At 41.3% G+C, this 22,221-nt stretch overlaps 1 protein-coding gene across 2 annotated transcripts in view; it reads right to left on the bottom strand.

Moving 5' to 3' along the window:
* Positions 1 to 22,221, bottom strand: part of KDR (kinase insert domain receptor) — a 42,167-nt gene that overhangs the window by 4,386 nt on the left and 15,560 nt on the right. Inside the window, exons 12-27 of one of the 2 annotated variants that reach the window (XM_037897765.2) lie at positions 21,828 to 21,936; positions 19,697 to 20,041; positions 18,630 to 18,776; positions 18,056 to 18,187; positions 15,236 to 15,342; positions 14,705 to 14,840; positions 14,209 to 14,313; positions 12,664 to 12,777; positions 11,025 to 11,113; positions 6,240 to 6,396; positions 5,183 to 5,283; positions 3,548 to 3,670; positions 3,300 to 3,411; positions 2,963 to 3,062; positions 2,756 to 2,861; positions 597 to 748 (exon numbers count right to left, since the gene is read on the bottom strand). In XM_037897765.2, coding sequence (XP_037753693.1) covers positions 597 to 748; positions 2,756 to 2,861; positions 2,963 to 3,062; positions 3,300 to 3,411; positions 3,548 to 3,670; positions 5,183 to 5,283; positions 6,240 to 6,396; positions 11,025 to 11,113; positions 12,664 to 12,777; positions 14,209 to 14,313; positions 14,705 to 14,840; positions 15,236 to 15,342; positions 18,056 to 18,187; positions 18,630 to 18,776; positions 19,697 to 20,041; positions 21,828 to 21,936 — 2,135 coding nt within the window. The remainder of the gene's footprint in view (positions 1 to 596; positions 749 to 2,755; positions 2,862 to 2,962; positions 3,063 to 3,299; positions 3,412 to 3,547; positions 3,671 to 5,182; positions 5,284 to 6,239; positions 6,397 to 11,024; positions 11,114 to 12,663; positions 12,778 to 14,208; positions 14,314 to 14,704; positions 14,841 to 15,235; positions 15,343 to 18,055; positions 18,188 to 18,629; positions 18,777 to 19,696; positions 20,042 to 21,827; positions 21,937 to 22,221) is intronic. The other variant, XM_037897766.2, reaches the window with a different exon arrangement.

The following is a 22,221-nucleotide window of genomic DNA, read 5'->3' as shown; positions in this document are numbered from 1 at the left end:
CATCTATTTGGTACATGTTTTTACATTGCCTACCACAACAGAACCCTGATCCGTGACTCGGGCCCCTAGGTGATACCAGAACACAAGTAATACATAATAAATAAGTATAATCAGTAACAGTGCCATTTAACTAAACTTCCATTAGCCATCAGTTCATGACCCACCAACAATGTGCTCATTTTCTGTGTAGAAATATCAGGAGACTTGTGTAAAGATAGGCTTTTGTTAATGAACCCACCACTAGGTCTATCATCCTTACCACACCAGGGTGTGTTACAAGAATATGAACAGACCAGAAAAGAATGACTAGACATTTTCTAAGGGCTAGCTAACAATACTAGCACAGCACTTTTGGACGAGAGACTGAACTCTTTAAAGGGTGGCAGGGGAAAAGGGAGGTTATGCAGGTGTTTCAGAAGCTAAGAAACTAGTGTTTTGCAGATCCTCCTACAGAGACTCTATGGCTTTATTCTTATCCCTATGAACAGAGTTAAATATGGACCACAGCAGCTGAAATCTCTTCCTTCCATTTTTCCTCCCCCAACCTGAACACAACTGCCTAGAGGCCACAGTGGGATGTTCACCATATAAAATACCTAATTCCTGCTGTGTTGTCATAATGGAATTTAGGATCGCAGACTTCCTCTTCCGCCATACAGGAAACAGGTGAGGTTGGCAAAGAGAGTCCAGAATCCTCATCCATGTTCAATGATACCATTAGAGGAAGGACAATGTAATCTTTACCATCCTGTAGAATACAGTGAAAAAAGTCAGAGTAAAATATATATACGCATTGTAAATAAGAACTCTTACAATAAAAGTTAAAGCTATTGTGGGCTGCTTTATTTGACTATAAACAGTATATTATATTTGCTGGAGCATACATCAAAAGGTTTGAACTTAAAGGGACATTGTCAAAGAGTTTTAGACCAAAATGTAGACCTTCTAATGGTTTTACATATCTGAGTAAGCAATCAAACGTTTACTTTTTAATTTTTTATTTCAGTTACAACTGTAAGCTTCTTATCGTGATCTGGCTTTCTGCCCAGGGCCCTAGCGAGTCTAACGCTGGCCATGCTTGGCGGAGCCCCTGAAACCTGCCCACAGTCCCTCAGGGGGCCTTGGACCCCTGGTTGAGAACCACTGTTCTAGAGCATGAGAACTGGAAAGTGAAACCGACCAGTCTATAAGAATTATCCAATCTGAGTGAAATGCAAAAGGTGAACAATAAGCGGAGATAACAAAAAGATAAAACTATTTCAGTGTTAAATAGTCTAAAATGATATAAGTAACAATGAGGATTTTTTAAAATGAATTTTATAGATAGTGTACACGTCAGATAATAATATAGTCACAGATAATTTCTAGTTGCTGAATTTCTAGTTGCTGAAGTCTCCTCATTGATGTATGGTGACAAATTATTTTGACAAGGAATGTATAATTCATTAAAGTACAGAAGATAAACCAATTATGTGCAGTTACAAATGATTATATTCTTTTAAAATAAATTGGCCTAGACGATTATAATGATCTTTTCTTTCGTGATTTCTCAGTTGAATTTATAAATATATAAATACACACACACACAAGGCAAGTGGCAGGAAATCCAAAGAAATGAGTGTCTGTTTATCTATTTTAGTTTCATAGATTCATAGCACCTGCCCAGAATAGCCAATAAAACTCTTAGGTTCCCAGGTGCATGCCCAAACCACTGAGCCATTGGTTATTGAGGAAGGGTGGTCGTGGTTCCTCTTTCTCTCTGATTTTGACCAGAAATTCCACCCTGGACCTCATAGACTCATAGATATTAAGGTCAGAAGGGACCACTATGATCATCTAGTCTGACCTCCTGCACAATGCAGGCCACAGAATCTCACCCACCCACGCCTGCGAAAAATCTCACACCTATATCTGTGCTATTGAAGTCCTCAAATCATGGTTTAAAGACTTCAAGGTGCAGAGAATCCTCCAGCAAGTGACCCGTGCCCCATGCTACAGAGGAAGGCAAAAAACCTCCAGGGCCTCTTCCAATCTGCCCTGGAGGAAAATTCCTTCCTGACCGCAAATATGGTGATCAGCTGAACCCTGAGCATATGGGCAAGATTCACCAGCCAGATACCCAGGAAAGAATTCTCTGTAGTAACTCAGATCCCACCCCATCTAACATCCCATCACAGGGCATTGGGCCTATTTACCATGAATATTTAAAGATCAATTAGTTACTTATATGGTCCCATTATCACAGTATCTGAACACCTCACAGTCTTTAATATATTTCTCCTCCCAACATCTCTGAGTGGTAGGGAAGTGCTACTACCCCCATTTTACAAATGGGGAACTGAGTCAGAGAAACTAACTGACTTGCTTAGGGTCCCACAGGAAGTCTGTAGCAGAAGAGGACACTGAACCCAGGTGCCCTGAATTCTGGGGTAATGGCCTTACCACTGGCATTTGTGTAGTTACCAAGCAGTCAGTGGGAAGTGGGACAAATGAAGTGGTGTACAGGATACAGCTGGCTCCCTGGACTAACCCCAAAGCTATCCATATGGACAATCTGAGGGGGCAGTGGGAAGCCTTGCTGGGAGGGAGGGGTAGACATGGGCCAGGTTTTGTTATTATCACAAATCTCTGAGACCTGGGCCATCCTATTCAGCCATCTGCCTCAACTCCCCAAGGTGATGTGGTATAACAATGGCCCAACAAGGCACCACTGCAGAATATTGTAGCATTGGTACAATATCTATATTTCACATACCTGACGAACATTGGCTTGCAGTAAGTTTCCCAGGTGCTCCACTAATTCAGAAAAAGTAGGTCTTTGCTTAGGTTCTCCATGCCAGCAGTCCAGCATCGTCTGATATCTAGTGGGATAAAACCACGACAATATCAGGGCAATGAGGAGGGCATATTCTACCTACACAGATGATTGCTATTACCATAAAGCATATTTGTAAGTTCCTACATTTCTGGTGTTGTATAGTCTGGTGCTCTCATCCTTGTTCCTTCTTTCAGTCTTCTACAAAACTCCTCATCAATTTTTACACCAGGATATGGCGAAGCTCCTAAAATGATAACCTTTTTTTAAGAAGACACTTAAAATTCTGGGCCTGATTTTCAACCAAATGATTTGTACATGCAATAACTGCTATTATATGAACAAGTCAGGCAATTAGAGATGTTTGCATGTGCAATTACCCAATTTGCATGCAAAGTCAAAACTTTCAAAAAAAATTTCACTGTTTTTTCAACCAGCTCTATCGTTAAAGTTAGAGGTTCAGTAGCAAATAAAAGTGACTTACCTAATGAAAATATCTCCCATAGCAGAATGCCGAAGGACCATACGTCACTCTGAATGGTATATACTCTGTCAAAAATGGTTTCTGGTGCCATCCATTTTAGGGGTAATCTGGCCTGAAAGCAGTGTAAAAAAATAATTAAACTTTAGTAAGAGACAGGAAAAAGAGAACACTGTTTCCAAAAACAACGTGTTAAAATAGAATAGTTAATTCAAATTAAAGGTCTCCAACATTTATTCTCCAAAACTTACATCTCCTTTCCTGACATAATCTGGGTCTTTGTAGATGTCTCGTGCCAAGCCAAAATCACAGATTTTGACCACGTTATTCTGTGATAAGAGGATATTACGAGCAGCCAGGTCCCTATGAATGCACTGCAAAGGGAAGAAAACAAGTTTATAGGTTGGCTGTTGTTGAACTCTCTGCTCAGAGAGTTGATCTATTTCACATCTGTGCTGACCTCACTCTCAGAGGCCAGATATTTTGTAAATCCTATTAAGTAAAATAAATCCCAACGTCAACAGAGTTACTGATTTTTAAGTGGCTTTTTTGATGATTGTAACTGACCTGAAAACAAAAGTCTTTCTGAGCCAAGTCCAAACACACATCTGTTTAACCAATAAACAGCCATGGCCCTTGAGGTTAGCCAATTAATTATCCCAGGAAACTGATGCAAAACAGGTTAGGATCTGATTACCACAGATTTACTTTGGTTATATTCAAATCCACATTCCCCATCGCATCTATGACACTTCACCCTTTTTAATATACTTGAAATGGTGAAAAATGTCATATGACAGGCCCAATGTTGAGATTATTCTCTGCTGGAAACAATTAAAGATGGAAAAGTACATCTCTCTATCTCTGCCGGTATGATAGCCGCCATCATGGCCAATGCACCAGGGACTTCTATAGTTAAACTCACAGGCCTCTCTACAGCTTGACCTACAGGCTCTGGAGCTGGGGTCTGTAACCAAAGCTCATGCTCTGTAGATCAGGCACAGAGGGGGACATAACAAACACCTTACCTGACCGGTAGGTTACACATGCAGGATTGTTCTTATATATTTTTCAGGCCTTGACAAATGCCCTTCTAAATGACTAAAACAAAGGGACTCTCCAATCTTTCCATGGGAGACTATTCTACATTCTAACAGATACCACCATTGGTCATATATCCAGCCTAATTTTGCCTTTTGCATATTACCTAGTATTCCTTGTTTTTATGCCCTGTGCCATCATTAATAATTCCTCTTTCCTTTTGGTGTTTACAGCCTTCAGAATATTTGCGAATGATTAGCTATTGTTTGGCCCAGTTATACAAAGTTAGGATCAAATCCTGATGGGGCATCTGCTCAGGGCTGAAATGCAGGGGAAATGTGGTGTTTTTTTTGTGTTAGCAGGTCAGGCGGAGATCCATCAAGGGGAGATTCACAGTGCCCACAAACATGCATCTCTTAGTCTACAACGTCTCTGTGCAGTGTCATGAACAGGGGTTTCTATCCTTCCCATTGCCCTACAGAGCAATTTCTTCAGAGCAAAGCCTTTTTATTCTAACGTGGCTCTTCTTATCAGGAATTGGTCCCTCATTCCTTTTAATCTTTCCTCAGATGTCATTCCCTCCAGTCACTTTATCATTCTTTTATGAATCAGAGAACAATGAACCTTATACAAATTGCTAACATTCATGTCAATCAAAGCACCTCATATGGGCTGTTTCATTTTGTCATATTAATGGCGCCGACATTTTTTGGAGCAATCAGAAAATGTTGTGGATGGTTGCCAGTCCAATGAAAAACCTATCGCTTCCTTCTATGAACCTGTAGCATCATTTTCTACAATGGTTAACCATATGAAAAATGCCATTTCCCTGAAAAGATTCTTACTTTGCGTGAAGCCAAGAACTCCATCCCCCTGGCCACCTGGAAGCTATAACAGATAAGGTCCTCCATGCTCAGAGGGTTCTTGCAAAGGTCTTCAGAAGCTGCTGCAAGGAGCAAGATGACAACAATCAAACATGTTCTCTATTTCAGATTTCACTTACGGATGTTTCTTATTTAAAATACATTGTCAAATCCCGTAACCAGTAGTCAGCACTTTACATTACTGTACGAGAGAACCATGTTCAAATCTCAGGCTTGATTATTTGTTTCCAGAGTTTACAAGAGCTGGGAGAGCTGCAAAAATCAGCTCATGTAGTACCTAGTGAAAGGAAAGTCTTGCAGCAATCCCAGTGGATGAGCTAAGAGTGGAACTGAAGGGAGTTCTCATTCCGCCCCCATTAGGGAAGAAAGTACAAAGGTTTGTGGATCATAGAAAAATTGTTACTTGAAGGAGGGAGACATTTAATCTCACACTCTAGCAAACTGGAGCGGTAAGGTCCATAACCACACCTGCTAATGGCCCAGTCCTTGCTCAGTCATGACATCATTAGGATATTTGCTGAGTAGGAACTGCTATACTGGATAGAATGATCTGATTATAACTCCAATCCCGCTACTGTATAGTTAGGCTTGGAAGGATCAGTAAACACTGATTTTACCATACACACAAAACCCAACAAAACCATATTTGTATCAATGATAATAGAAATGTACAGCTAGGCAAAGTAAGCAAATGCTACCTGAGAATTTATTAGGGTTTGATTTAAAGATATTTACTTTGTATGTTTTGACAACTCGTGTTTTAAGGCTTATGCAGCTTAACTTTTTGAATCTCAATGTCTGTGCAATGTCATGTCCCATGACTGTGCAAAACTTTTAAAAACTTTTAAAATAAACCCTAATTTCCTTGAAATTATACATCAAATAAAGTTGAATTCTGCCAAGTCTACATATAGTTGAACTGTGGCCTCCCTCCAGAAGAGCCTGATCAAAGTGCTGAGCCCTAAGGCAGCCCCTACCAATGACAAATGGCCCAAAACTAAGTGAGCACAAATCCTACCTTCTTCTTCCTCTACGTCACTGAGGGATCTCTCCTCCACAAATCCCGAGCTCGTCGAGCTCTGGCTGCTTGTGATGCTATCTAAGCGTCGCTTCAAGTCCGCTGAGATTTCACCAGCGTAGTTTTCTTTCCCCTGCCTAAATCTGGCATTTTTAGTCTAGAAAGGAAAAATAATCAGAGTGTTTCCGAGGCAGAAGTGATATTGCACAGTGTATAAATCAGGGAAGTCACTGAGCATCAGAGGGGGAGAGAAGGCATGGAGGAGGCACTTAACCTGCTTGTGGCCCCCTCCATGGGGGTGCAGCAGCCCTCCACCTTCATATGTCAGTCAGCAGCACTTATAAGCAGGTGCTACTACATTCTGTCGCTTGCTGAACTAGCATGTTGTCAGGTGACTTCCCCTTCACTCTGTTACTGGATCCCTCCACTCATGCCACTATTCATTCCTTTGCTTCTTCTCCCACTGCAAAGTCCATCCCACCCCCACAAACCCACCCATCTCATTTACCTGCTTCTGCTCTTATGCCACCAAATGCCTCTGGAGATAGGCCTAACCCCATGCAGACTCCCGCCTCTACAAATCCAGTCTCTCCTGCTTCACTTTTGCTATATTCTTGCCAAACAACACTGCTTTCCATCCTCACGGATTCCCATCCCCATAATCCCCATTGCTTATCTGGAGTAGCATTGTATATCAATGATGAGGTAGAACGTAAAGAAATGAGAAGTGATGGAATGGATAAGACAGAGTCCGTCTGGGCAAAAATTACATTGAGGAAGAAAACTACTAGAGCCTCCCCTGGGATAGTGCTTGGGGTGTGCTATAGATCGCCGGGATCTCATTTGGATATGGACAGAGCCCTCATTAATGTTTTTAATTAAGTAAATACTAATGGAAACTGCGTGATCATGGGAGACTAACTGCCCAGATATAGACTGGAGGAAGAGTGCTAGTAATAATAGGGCTCAGATTTTCCTAGATGCGATAGCTGATGGATTCCTTCATCAAGTAGTTGCTGAACCGACTAGAGGAGATGCCATTTTAGATTTGGTTTTGGTGAGTAGTGAGGACCTCATAGAAGAAATGGTTGTAGGGGACAATCTTGGTTCAAGTGATCATGAGCTAATTCAGTTCAAACTGAATGGAAGGATTAACAAAAATAAATCTGCAACTAGGGTTTTTGATTTCAAAAGGGCTGACTTTCAAAAATTAAGGAAATCAGTTAGGGAAGTGGATTGGACTGAAGAACTTATGGATCTAAAGGCAGAGGAGGCCTGGGATTACTTGAAGTCAAAGCTGCAGAAGCTATTGGAAGCCTGCATCCCAAGAAAGGGGAAAAAATTCATAGGCAGGAGTTGTAGACCAAGCTGGATGAGCAAGCATCTCAGAGAGGTGATTAAGAAAAAGCAGAAAGCATAACGGAAGGGGAAGATGGGAGGGATCAGCAAGGAAAGCTACTTTATTGAGGTCAGAACATGCAGGGATAAAGTGAGACAGACTAAAAGTCAAGTAGAGTTGGACCTTGCAAAGGGAATTAAAACCAATAGTAAAAGGTTCTATAACCATATAAATAAGAAGAAAACAAAGAAAGAAGAAGTGGGACCGCTAAACACTGAGGATGGAGTGGAGGTCAAGGATAATCTAGGCATGGCCCAATACCTAAACAAATACTTTGCCTCAGTCTTTAATAAGGCTAAAGAGGATCTTAGGGATAATGGTAGCATGACAAATGGGAATGAGGATATGGAGGTAGATATTACCATATCTGAGGTAGAAGCGAAACTCGAACAGCTTAATGGGATTAAAGCAGGGGGCCCAGATAATCTTCATCCAAGAATATTAAAGGAATTGGCACATGAAATTGCAAGCTCATTAGCAAGAATTTTTAATGAATCTGTAAACTCAGGGGTTGTACCGTTTGATTGGAGAATTGCTAACATAGTTCCTATTTTTAAGAAAGGGGAAAAAAGTGAACCGGGTAACTACAGGCCTGTTAGTTTGACATCTGTAGTATGCAAGGTCTTGGAAAAAATTTTGAAGGAGAAAGTAGTTAAGGACATTGAGGTCATTGGTAAATGGGACAAAATACAACATGGTTTTACAAAAGGTAGATCGTGCCAAACCAACCTGATCTTCTTCTTTGAGAAAGTAACAGATTTTTTAGACAAAGGAAACGCAGTGGATCTAATTTACCTAGATTTCAGTAAGGCGTTTGATACGGTGCCACATGGGGAATTATTAGTTAAATTGGAAAAGATGGGGATCAATATGAAAATTGAAAGGTGGATAAGGAATTGGTTAACAGGGAGACTACAGCGGGTCATACTGAAAGGTGAACTGTCAGGCTGGAGGGAGGTTACTAGTGGAGTTCCTCAGGGATCCTCAGTTTTGGGACCAATCTTATTTCATCTTTTTATTACTGACCTCGGCACAAGAAGTGGGAGTGTGCTAATAAAGTTTGCGGATGATACAAAGCTGGGAGGTATTGCAAATTTAGAGAGAGACCGGGATATCATACAGGAAGATTTGGATGACCTTGTAAAATGGAGTAATAGTAATAGGATGAAATTTAATAGTGAGAAGTGTAAGAATTTTAGTTATAAGCTGGGGATGCATCAATTAGAAGTAACGGAGGAGGAGAAGGACCTTGGAGTATTGGTTGATAATAGGATGACTATGAGCCGCCAATGTGATATGGCCGTGAAAAAAGCTAATGCAGTCTCGGGATGCATCAGGCAAGGTATTTCCAGTAGAGATAAGGAGGTTTTAGTACCGTTATACAAGGCACTGGTGAGACCTCACCTGGAACACTGTGTGCAGTTCTGGTCTCCCATGTTTAAGAAGGATGAATTCAAACTGGAACAGGTACAGAGAAGGGCTACTCGGATGATCCGAGGAATGGAAAATATGTCTTATGAAAGGAGACTCAAGGAGCTTGGCTTGTTTAGCCTAACCAAAAGAAGGTTGAGGGGAGATATGATTGCTCTCTATAAATATATCAGATGAATAAATGCCGGAGAGGGAGAGGAATTATTTAAGCTCAGTACCATTGTGGACACAAGAACAAATGGATATAAACTGGTGATTGGGAAGTTTAGACTTGAAATTAGACGAAGGTTTCTAACCATCAGAGGAGTGAAGTTTTGGAATAGCCTTCCAAGGGAAACGGTGGGGGCAAAAGATCTATCTGTCTTCAAGATTAAACTCAATAAGTTTATGGAGGAGATGGTATGATGGGATAACATGATTTTGGCAATTAATTGATCTTTAAATATTCATGGTAAATAGGCCCAATGGCCTGTGACGGGATGTTAGATGGGGTGGGATCTGAGTTACTACACAGAATTCTTTCCTGGGTATCTGGCTGGTGAATCTTGCCCATATGTTCAGGGCTTAGCTGATCGCCATATTTGGGGTCGGGAAGGAATTTTCCTCAGGGCAGATTGGAAGAGGCCCTGGAGGTTTTTCACCTTCTTCTGTAGCATGGGGCATGGGTCACTTGCTGGAGGATTCTCTGCTTCTTGAAGTCTTTAAACGACGATTTGAGGACTTCAATAGCTCAGACATAGGTGAGAGGTTTTTCGCAGGAGTGGGTGGGTGAGATTCTGTGGCCTGCGTTGTGCAGGAGGTCAGACTAGATGATCGTAAGGGTCCCTTCTGACCTTAATATCTATGAATCTATGACATTCAACGCCCTCTTAAAACCCATCCCCTTACTTCATCCTCCTCTGTCCCTGCTCTATAACCAGACACAACAGATTCCTGTTGATCCCCTTTACCCTGCTAACTCCCAAGAGAGGGAGCAGTAGATTGCACTCACCAACAGTAAAACTCTCCTTTCCCTGCCCCCAAGGATACAAGAAAAAAACCCTCAGGAAAGTGATACAGTTAAAGGAGGCTCTCATGCAGGAAGAAAGACATATGACCTGCAAACTGCAGGGCACCTCTCCAGAGTTTCTAATCCCCTTAACACTGGCTCCCGCTGGGGCTCTGGGTAAATCTCCTAGGCAAAAATGTTCTATGTGGAAAATCTAAAGCCATATATATTCATGTACCCCAGAAGTGTCCTGATTCTCAAAGGTGATGAACACCACCAACTCCTTTTGAAAAATCAGGCCACTGACATAGGGGTCCAGATTTAGACACTGGCCTTCATTTCTCTGCTCCATTTTCCCATCCTTAAAGCAGGGATCTCAAAAAGGCGCAGGGAGGATTAGTTAGATCTTTGGAGAAAGCTTTGAAGATGAAACGATAAATTGGCTGGAGAAACTGATTTACGAGGAAAGATTAAAAGCGCTCTATATGGATAGCCTGGCTAAACAATGAACAAGGGGGACGTGATAGCAGTTTACAGAAGGGTATAAACACAAGCAGGGAGTGAAGTGATTTAAGGTGGTACAAGCTAGTTTGACTAAGAGTAATGAGCTGAAATTAAGGGAAAAAATTGGGCTGATAATCAGGAAAAATTCCCTGGCAGATACAGCAGACTGTAGAATAGTCTGCCAAGAAAAATGGTAGATGCCTCCTCTTTGCACATTTAAAGCTTAGAATAAGAAACTAACTATATTGTATGGGCATGGGGATTGACTAGACGACCTGTAATGCCTTTTCTATATTGAATTTCTATGGTAAATGCTAAAGATTATCATAATTAATATTAATACAAAGATACATCCCCAATAATCCTCAAGCTTTCCACTTAGAATATAAATAGAGTTTTAAAAATAAAGTTTCATCACTCCTTAGCCTCTATTTTTAATTTTGACGATGACAGCAGACTGTACCTTGTATGGCACAAATTCACTTCTCTTGCTCCTTAAGTAAGTTGACAAGTTTCCAAACTTGCAGTATTCCACAATCACCATAAGTGGGCCTGCATAAAACATAAACCAATTAATTAGAAAGGCTATTTATTTCCCAGTTCAGCCCAGCTAAAAATATGTATTCTTCTAAAAATCATTCCACCATCTTTCCAAATAATTTTAAAGAGAATATCCACAATATAGACAGCAAAACTCTGTTCAAAGAAGGAAAGTGACACTTTTTCTGATTAACATGTGGGATGGGGGAAATAACATTTCACGCCAAATTTTTCAAAAAGCAGAGGCCTCATTTTGCATGTGAAAATGTGTATGAATTGTGTGCTTATATTTACACGTGCAAGCAGCTATGACAACACATGCAAATTGGCTCACTGTGCATGCAAATATCCATATACACTGATATTTGCATGCACAGTCATGCAATTAACCACCCAATTGCAGTAAACTACTTTCATGTACACATAACTGTTCATGCATCTTTGTGCATGGAGCTGAGTCTCCATGTTTTAAAACATTTGGTCCTTAAAGCCCAATTTGCAAACACAGGTACCCTAATGAGCTGCCCAAATGTTGTACGCCGATGCTCAAATTGGGTTACTTGGACATTTGACATTTGGAAATGCTGATCTAAAATCCAACTATTGAATATAGGCTTCTTATTTTGGCATCTACAAGTAATAATTGGCCCCTATGTCTACCTTTAGAAAGATTTATGGGATTCTTCTTCTTCCCAGTAATGTACTATAGTTATGGAACTGCGTGAAGGAAATTCTTAGCCTAACTGTATTAATATTAAAATTACGACTGAGTCAGCTTCTTTGGCAAGTTATTACAAAGTTACTTGTTCTAAATATCTTCCAAACTAGTGAACGATGCTGGCCTTGTTACACCAAAACTGTTACAACTGTAAGTAAAATAGATTTAACCATCCAAATTAGGATCCAGACTCATAATCACCTTTTATCCCAGAGCTGAGAAGAGTGGTATAATTTGTGGTTTTGCTTTAGCCCAATAGAGACATAGGGGCTACCTGTGGCATTTTTGGATCTAGATTCTGATCCCAAACCCACAAATGTGTTTGCTTTCAGAATTCTGTTTCTGGCCTATCTCTAATTATAAACTATGTTTACTCCTCCTTTGGACAACTACATAGCATTTGAGTTTTCCGTGTGAGGAATATGAATGGTCCACACCATAAAGAAAAATAATATTGTATCTGCACGTAGCATGCCTTTTATCCAAGGATCGAAAAGGCTTTGCTAACGATATGCAAGCATTATTACCCCATTTTACAGATGGGGGAGCTGAACTGAGGTACAAAAGGTAAAGTGACTTCCCCAAGGTGACACAGCACATCAATGACAGAGCTGACAGATTGAACTCCAGCCTTTCCATTCCCTAATCTAACCACTGGATCATGCTGACTCTTATAATGAACAGCTCTGGAATAACTATAATGGAAAATCAGGGTCTTGCTAATGATGAAACTCAATTCTCCACTAATCAGAAATGGTCTTACTGAATTTGTGGTAGTGCCTCTAACCACTGAAAAGACATCCTATACCCAGAGAGCAATAAGGACTCTCAATCGGTCACTCACCTCCTGGTTTTGTGCAGGCACCAAGTAAATTGACAACATTTAGATGATGACCAATATGAATGAGGATTTTGAGCTCTGACATAAGTGCTCGGTGTTCACTGTGCGTAGCACCCTCTGTAAGGATAAAAATTATATAACTGATCAGCATAACAGAAATAAAGGGTTTTCCCTTTGCTAGCCACATCCATTAGTATTTTGGCATATTGAGTAAATGTTCCTGTAGGTTAACCTAGGCTATGGTTCTCATGTGAGGGTCAAAACATACATTCCTCCTAACTATGCTCTGGCCCTGGTGAGCTGTAGAGTTACAGGTTGGTTTTGCTTTATTTTGGAACAGTTCCCAAATGGTGCCAAAAGGTAATAGGGTGACCAGACAACAAGTGTGAAAAATCGGGATGAGGGTGCAGGGTAATAGGAGCCTATATAAGGAAAAGACCCAAAAATCGGGACTGTCCCTAAAAAATCGGGACATCTGGTCACCCTAAAAGGTAAAATGTCAGACTGGAGAGACAATCAGTGTATTACTGCATGGAATCTTCTTTGCTCTATGCAACATTTTAAGCAGAGTCTGTTGAGTTTTCAGTTACCAGAGGTATAACCATTACCATTGGTGTCTGAGTGCCAGGGACTACCACTTGTCCTGTGGCACTAGGTTGGCCCGTGAAAGGGAGGAGGCGGGGCAGGGTAGGGGGCTGCACAGCCTCTCACCCAATCAATGAGAACAGCCACTGGATGATTTGCTAGCATTTTGAACATGCAGAGGAGGCAGCAGCAGCCAATATATTAGTGGGAGGGGCACAGAGCAGCATTCGGCAGATTTGGTGAACGCCAGGAACTTATGTAGGTGGGTGGGGTCTTCTCTTAATTTGCTGGGGGACCCATCTCATTAATGCTATGTCCTTATACCAGGAGACTTGACAGCATGGCACATAAACAATTAGCTTTATTTGCAGTGCCTGTATTGTGTGACTACTCACGCAGCACTGACAAAACTCCCAAAGTCCTCTCCCATTATTCACTGGTCTCAGTGTGAAACCTGGAATGGCTTCTCTGGGTTCCAGAGTCCTGGGAAGGAGGAATGATTCTGGGAGCTCAGCTTTGTATTTAATGTCAAAACAGCCACATCACTGACAATAATATTAAAGAGCTCTTTAAAATCAGCCAAGGAGTAAGCTAGCTGAATAGTTTCTCCGCCCCAGATAACAGCTAAGTCATTGTTTAGGGTTTGAAAGAAAGCTCACACTGTAGGTACAGTATGGAGGTAAACACTGCAGAAATCACACTTGTGTAGGATTACTTGTAGGAGCAAATTTAACTTCTGCACCTGAGTAGATCTATAAAGTGATAGTAAAGAAGCTCTAACGAGCAACCTCCTTACAGTTAGACATAAGTTACATTATTCTCACAGCAATTGTTAACTAAACCCTTCTAGGACATTGGTACAGAAATTCTGATAGTTCAACATGCTTTGTTGGCTTCTGGATACAAGACTGGCAATACAAATACATTATGTCTTTTTAGGAGGCTTTTAATCTTCATTTTTACCTTTCAGCATTTTTACTGCAACAGTTTTGCAGGTAGCAGTTTTGTCAATTCCAAATGCATCTGCTTCTATGACTTGGCCAAATGCTCCACGCCCAAGGGGTTTACCTGGTATGAGAAGATGAACAGATTTAGACTTATTGTCAAAGCAGTGGACAAAAGCTAGGCCAATCATTAACCAAATCAACCCCCATGTTGGAAATGATGGTTTGGCACACGGTGGGCTGCGCCTATGTAGGTGCGAAAGTGGGGTCAGGAAACACAATAACTAGACCAAGCTAGCTTTTCCTTCAGGATGCGGTTAGGAGAAGCCATGGTCCAGCCATCTCCTGCACTGGCCCAAAGGACTGAGCCATCACAAAGGGAACACCCACTGCATCCTATCCGAGTGTGATGTAGTTCCAGGGGCAATTCTGTGTGTGCCAGCCAGAATTCCTCCACAGGCTCCCTGTGCAGTGTATTCTTTCCTCAGCCCCCATCCAAAATAGTGAAAGCACACCTAGCTTTAGCCTGTCTCTGGGAAACTCCCACTTGCTGGCATCATAGGGGAGACGTTCACACTGCTCATCCATAGGGACTTCATCAGGATCCATGATGATAGACAAGTAGCCAGTCTTTAGTTCCCCTCCACTGGCCTGGAAAACAATATCAGTTCTAGTCACAAAAATGGTACGTGCTGGCTGGAATGAGGCAGTCACATGTACTAACTTCTCCCTCCTCTGGGTTTTAAAATTTCACAGAAATGCAAGTCCGTAGTTTCCTCCAACTACATCATTATGAATATGAACACAGATCCTTGCACTTTTAATAATCAAAAGCAGTTCAAGCATTTTTTCCTCCGAATGCCTGGTCAATTAAAACCAAATTTCTGCGCCCTCAATTCCAGGCAGGAATGTTATGGTACTGAGAGAAATAATGCGCCTGTTGGTTTAAGAACAATGGAAAGGAACAACACAAAAGAGCCGTAGTCAGTTTTCATTTGTCATGCAAGACCAATGCTGGTGGGACAGTAAAAGAATGGTTTCGTTACCCGTTTAACGGTCCGGAGAATGATTACAAGAAGCAACCAGAAGAACATGGCAATCACTGCAGTCCCAACCAGGATAATGAGCTCCAGGTTCATTTTCTCTTCGGCGCCTGGGGAGAAACAAATGAACGATAGCTGAAAGCAGTGATAGCTGAAAGCTTATTGGTTTAGGTCATCAGTTAAAGGACTGCATAGAGTTCCTTGTTCCAAAGGTTCATTTTAAAAATTCCACATGTAGCAAGCCAACTAAGGCAACGCTTGTTTCTTATAGGTTGGAATATTGGGCCAAGTTCCACACTGAATTACACATTGTGAAACCCCACTCAAGACAATGAGGAATGGAATTTTGCATGAGATAGGTCAGCACAGGATTTGATGCATTGTTTTCTCATAAGCTTTCTGATTCCTACAAATTAGTGCACAATGAAATGGCAGCAAGGATTAGTCAGACTCTTATGGCCAAATTTTGCCCTTAGTTACACCCTTGCATGGTTGAAGACAGCCTTGTTTTGGTGAGGCTGAATGTGCATAATCGAGGGAAGCGTTTGGCCCTTAGCAATTAAGAAATAAAAGGTGAAATCTTAGATTTTAAAGGAAATTGCTATTTTTGAAAACACAAAATCTAGATGAATGTTGAGCACCCAAAAATGAATAAGTTTTTCTCATGCACAGAAAAAAGTGATTATGCTATGTAGGAAATAAGATGTTGCAAGAATGATCCTCTGTATTATGAAACAACATCTCTATCATTTCTTTAACTTCTTAAACTGGGATATGAAAATATGGACTGTTTGCCATTCTTGTGATCCTGAGACAATATATCCATGAATCAGAATCCTTATTCCAGGTTTAAGCATGGTACCACTTGAACATTTGATCACAAGCATCAGAGGAATTACTTTCTGTCCCACCCCCATTTCTCAAAGTGTGTTCCTGTACATTTCAGCCCTTGCATCATATAGGTTCTCCCACACAATAGCACACTGGGGTTTTTCCATTATATGGCCCATGATGAGCTGCATCATGACTTTCATGAAACAATGTCATAAATGTGTTTCCAGTTTTCACAGACTTGCCTGATCATATCCTGAACAATCACATTTATTGGACCAGCTGAGAGCAAGTATTTACATTAGGGTTATTTACAGATAATTTGCACCCAACAAAAATATGTTGCCCAACAGATCAACTCCATAACCTAATGAGAACTCAAAAACAACAGGCGATAACTTTCACTAGCTCAGGATAACAGAGTGGCTGATCGCCCTGATTTATGAGACACAGATTCCTGAAGTATTTAGTGACTATTTTCATAAACATATAAAGGTAACATACTAATAACGAAAGCAAGGAGCTCCTGATCAATGCTTTTAATTGGCAGCGTCATTACTGTTGGTGGAAGGCAAAGAGCAGTTTGGTTTTGTCGCAAAATAGTTTGACCACTTGTTAGGGTTTAATTTTCACACCATGTAGTCAGATTTGGCCTGATGGTAATGGAACAAACACTAACTGCCAGAGTGTAGTGCTTACCATGAGAAGTAGCTTCAATCTAGGCACTAAGCCCAACAGTTAGGCCCTGATTCAGCAAAGAACTCACATGCATGCTTACGTTTTAAGCACATTTTAGTCCATACCTATTTGGCAAAGCATGTAAACATGTACGTAACTTTAAGCATATGGTTATGTCCCGTTGACTTCATTGCAACTTATGTAAATGCCTAAAGGTAAGCACATGCTTAAGGGCTTTGCTGAGCCAAAGATTATGAACCAGGGTTCTAGACTAGGGAGGAGAGAAACAGTGGTTCTCTCCCAAGCTCCCTCCACATACTTGCCTCATGGGTGTTTTCAGCCCTAATGGTTGCATAGATGAGTTTGAAAACATGACCCAAGTGTAACCGCTACAATGAGTCTGCAGACAACCTCTGGTAGAGGGAGGAGCAGCAACCACTAGAGTCAGGGAGGAAGCTGCCTGGCCACAACATACCCACCATCAGAGTAGTGAATGCTGGATGGATGTGAAACTTGGATGCCCTCTGAACTCTATACATTGAAATCCCATTGGTGAGGCTTGGAGGCCCTCAAAGCTATTCTCTTTCCTTCTGGCCTTTTATCTCCACAGGATAGGTAGGGGGAGGTAGGGTGACCAGATAGTAAGCGTGAAAAATCGGGATGGGGGATGGGAGTAATATATGGCACCTATATAAGAAAAAGCGCCAAATATCAGGACTGTCCCTATAAAATCGGGACATCTGGTCACCCATGGGGGAGGGGATGTGAGAGGGTACCAGCAAGTGCCATCCACTCATGCCACCAAAATGGGACACCATTCATTGGAGATTGTGCGTGATCCTTCCTCCTTTCCTCCCCTTTCTTAGATGCCTTGACAGCAGTGATTGTTGAACATTGTTATCAGCATTGTTAAGTATCCTCATTAATACCCACTGAGCTGTGCCAGGCTCTCTGCAGACTCAGATGCAGGTATTATTGTATTGATTTGCACTCACTCTATGTTTTCAGGTTTTTTTCTGCCACCATAATGGCCAGCTGTGATTTCATAATGAAAGCTGTGATTCTGGAGACCAAGATATCTGCCTCAAAAACCAAAATAACTGGGTTGCCAGCGTGGTGTGCCCTCACCCACTTCAAGCTTGATTAGGAGCCTTATCAATAAATAAATCTGATCCACTTTGGCATAAGGAAACTTTCAGCAAAGGCACTGCTAGTAGGTTTTCAAAACTGTGACCAAGACATGATGCATAGGCTTCCTTTTTAGCAGTTATCATTTCAAGCACAAATAAATAAGAGAAGCAAATCTGTACTGACCTTCTACTGCAAAGAAAGTTACAGCTTTTTTGCATCCGAGGACATTGCAGGCAAGGCAGGTGTAGAGACCTCCATCTTCTTTCCTTACCCTGCGTATGGTTAGAGTTTTGTTCCCATCTTTCAAAACAATACCTGAAAAAAGGATTTTTTCTTAATACTGCTATTTGCGTTGGCTTTGGCTGTTGTTAAGAATTCAGTAGTTGCAATTTTTTTTTTTTTTGCATACACAACCCTCACACAAAGAAAAGGAGGACTTGTGGCACCTTAGAGACTAACAAATTTATTTGAGCATAAGCTTTCGTGAGCTACAGCTCACTTCATCAGATGCTGTAGCTCACGAAAGCTTATGCTCAAATAAATTTGTTAGTCTCTAAGGTGCTACAAGTCCTCCTTTTCTTTTTGCGAATACAGACTGACATGGCTGCTACTCTGAAACCCTCACACAGTGTATAAAATAAACAGGGCCACATTCTGCCCCCACTCCTCACTTGAACCCTGCATTAAAATCAATGGGGAGTCCTGTGTAAAACACACGACAGGTGAAATAAGTCATACTGAAGGAGCAGTTCCTCACCTGAGTCTTCAACAAGGGTTTCATTGCTTTTAAACCATGTGATGTGTGGAGGAGGAATTCCATTTGCTGGGCATGATACTTCTATGGTTTCACCAAGGTTTGCTGTTTGATTCTCCAGGCTCTCTACCAATGTGGGGGCCACGGGCTCTGTTTGCATGAAAATAAAGTTATTGAGAGTTTCCAAGTACAATCATTTTTGTGATGCCTTAGCACTCGCTGCTACTTTACAAGTTTGAGTCACTAATGTAGTCCCATGGCCTTACTGCAGTGGCACCAATCATGGTGTTCGTGGAGAGATCGTATTTAATCTTCCCTGATACACAAGACAAGGACAATAACTAAGAAAACATTATAAGGAGAAGTCCTTTGTCTTTTACATGAGTCTGGTCTTCATCTCCAACCCCACTACAAGAAGGGTGATATCGATGGTGCTTGCAGCTCAGATTCAGGAAAGCATCTGTACTCAGGACTGCCCATAAGCATGTGTTTAAGTACTTTCCTGTATCAGGGCCTAAGTTGCCAAGCCAGGACTGCAAGACCTCTATACATCCAAAGCCAGCCACCGGCATTGTTTTTGCTGAAATGCCGCCCCGCTTTTATAACAATTTTAAAGCATGACCACAGTTGCAAACCCAAAGGTTCAGTCACACCTTAAGTCACAAGTATAAACAGATCATAGATGTCGGTGTTTTGCAAGGCAAACCCACACAGTTATCAATTTGTGCCACTGTTTGCGCGCATCAGTAAAGAGACTTCATTTGCTTGCACAGCACAGGTCCCTGCTTTTCCACCCTTCCATTGCTGTTCCGTAAAAACGGAATACTAAGTGTGCCTGGAGAGTTCATCAGCACAGCAGGTACCTTCTGCCTGGACTTGACTCACGTTAAAGGCAGTCTCATTATTAGCAACTGCTTAAATCCCTTCTACAAGTGAGCACACCTTTAAATTGGTAACGCGCTAGGTCCTACAGCGCTTGAGGATTTCTGCAACTGCAGTATCCTTGTTTCTGGCTATACACAGCCTGTGCATATAACCATCTACTTTGGTACATGGAAGTGGGTTCATACCTTGAACAGTGAGGTGCTTGACAAGACAGTGTTGCGTTTTAGTCTTTTTGTCCTGGGCTATGCAAACGTAATCCCCTCGATCTCGAAGAGAAATGTTACGGAGGATGAGCTCTAAGGTAACATTTTCACCATTGCTATTAGAAACTGTGGCATTCAGCTTCAAAAGGTCATCTGGGTTCTTGCACACAGGCATTGGCAACCCCCCAAGGGGCCTTGGCGAGGTGCGAGGACTCAGTTTATACCAGGTCAGGTTTTCAAAGGTGAATTTGTCCGCAGTGCACTGCAAGGACATGTTATCCTTTTCGGTTGGTTGGTTTCTAGGTTGAAGGTTAATTTCAAGACCCCCTGCAAATTAAAAAAAGCCCATTAAATAATGCATTTGTTATATTAATAAAGTTCTTTCCCTTTATATTGATTAGAACAAGCCATTTTGAAAATCTGAATTCACAGACTTATTGGGCTTGACTCTCCAGTTCTTTGCACCTTGTTTTACACTCACTTTGCCCAGGCATAAATGACTTCACAAGGCACTAGAGAATCAGGGCCATCATTCACGTTAACAAACAAACAAACAAAAATCACACACAAGCAAAGTCCAAGGAAGGTCTATGTAATTAATAGAATTATCCTATGCAACCTTGCACTATCCTCAGCATTAACTGTCAATTTTTGTGACTGGATTAAAAATATCATTTAGACCAAGATTTTCAAAAATGAATGCCTAAAGCTAGGTTCCTAAATCCATATTTAGGCACATAAACATGTCGTCTGATTTTCCAAGGTCCTGAGAAGCTAGATGCTCTCATGGAAGTCACCCAATTTTGAAAATGTTGATCTTAGTTTTTATAGAATCATAGAACTGAAAGGGACCTTGAGAGGTCATCTAGTCCAGTCCCCTGCACTCAAGGCAGGACTAAGTATTATCTAGACCATCCCTGACAGGTGTTTGTCCAACCTGCTCTTAAAAATCCCCAATGATGGAGATTCCACAACCTCCCTAGGCAACTTACTCCAGTGCTTAACCATTCTGACAGTTAGGAAGTTTTTCCTAATGTCCAACCTAAACCTCCCTTGCTGCAATTTAAGCCCGTTGCTTCTTGTCCTATCCTCAGGGGTTAAGAAGAACAATTTTTCTCCCTCCTCCTTGTAACAACCTTTTATGTACTTGAAAACTGTTATCATGTCCCCTCTCAGTCGTCTCTTTACCAGACTACACAAACCCAATTTTTTCAATCTTCCCTCATAAGTCATGTTTTCTAGACCTTTAATCATTTTTGTTTCTCTTTTCTGGACTTTCTCCAATTTGACCACATCTTTCCTGAAATGTGATACCTAGAATTGGACACAGTACTCCAGTTGAGGCCTAATCAGCGTGGAGTAGAGAGGAAGAATTACTTCTCGTATCTTGCTTACAATACTCCTGCTAATACATCCCAGAATGATGTTCGCTTTTTTTGCAACAGTGTTACACTGTTGACTCATATTTAGCTTGTGATCCACTATGACCCCCAGATCCCTTTCCGCAGCACTCCTTCCTAGGCAGTCATTTCCCATTTTGTATGTGTGCAACTGACTGTATGGATTCTGTTCATTTCATAACACTATTTAATTTTTCTCTTGTTTATAGGTCTTTATAGCTGTAAATGCCTAACCAACATTGCAATCAAAGATCCTGATTTGGATCTCACTTTATACCAGTTTCATGCTACTGTAACTCCATTGACTTTAATGGAACTGCTCACATACTTACAGTTATTTGCAGTGTTGTTGTAGCCGTGTTGGTCCCAGGATATTAGAGAGATGAGTTCGGTGAGGTAATATATTTTATTGGATCAACTTCTGTTGGTGAAAGAGACATGCTTTTGAGCTCTGTGTAAACTCGAAAGCTTGCCTCTCTTACCAACAGAAGTTGAGCCAATAAAAGATATTACCTCACCCACCTTGTCATGCTTAAAGTTAGATATTTGTTTCAATGCTGAGTAAGGACCATATTTCGTAGGCATCACAACAGAGATGGGTCATCATGAGGGGTTTGAATCAGACAAATGATGTGTTGAAGTTGGTATCACCACTGAAGCAGAGGGAATGAGACTAATTTAACGCAGCAATGCAATCAACAAGCTATACTTACTGGTAACATGAAAGGAGATAACCCTCTCACCCACTCCAGCTTTGTTAGTAGCCACACATCTGTATAAAGATGACACATTTGCTGCTTGAATCACAAGGGTGCTTACGGTCTACAAGAGAACAAACCAAGCAATTTCATACCACATTAGTGCCAAAGGGTTTAAATGAGTCAAACCATAAAAGAGCTGGGTGCATTGCCATGTAGCTATCCACACAACTGTACATTCCTTCACAATACAAATCAATGGTGTTTCTGGTACCCAGGTCATACAGGAGGTTTATGTGATATTAAAGTTTTTCCTAATGTCCAACCTAAACCTCCCTTGCTGCAATTGAAGCTCATTGCTTTTTGTCCTATCCTCAGAGGTTAAGGAGAACAATTTTTTCCCCTCCCT

The sequence above is a fragment of the Chelonia mydas genome, chromosome 4 (genome assembly GCF_015237465.2).
Source record: "Chelonia mydas isolate rCheMyd1 chromosome 4, rCheMyd1.pri.v2, whole genome shotgun sequence".
NCBI classification, from domain to species: Eukaryota; Metazoa; Chordata; order Testudines; family Cheloniidae; genus Chelonia; species Chelonia mydas.
Note: the sequence above shows the minus strand (reverse complement) of the source record. Positions and strands in the feature narration are given on the sequence as shown.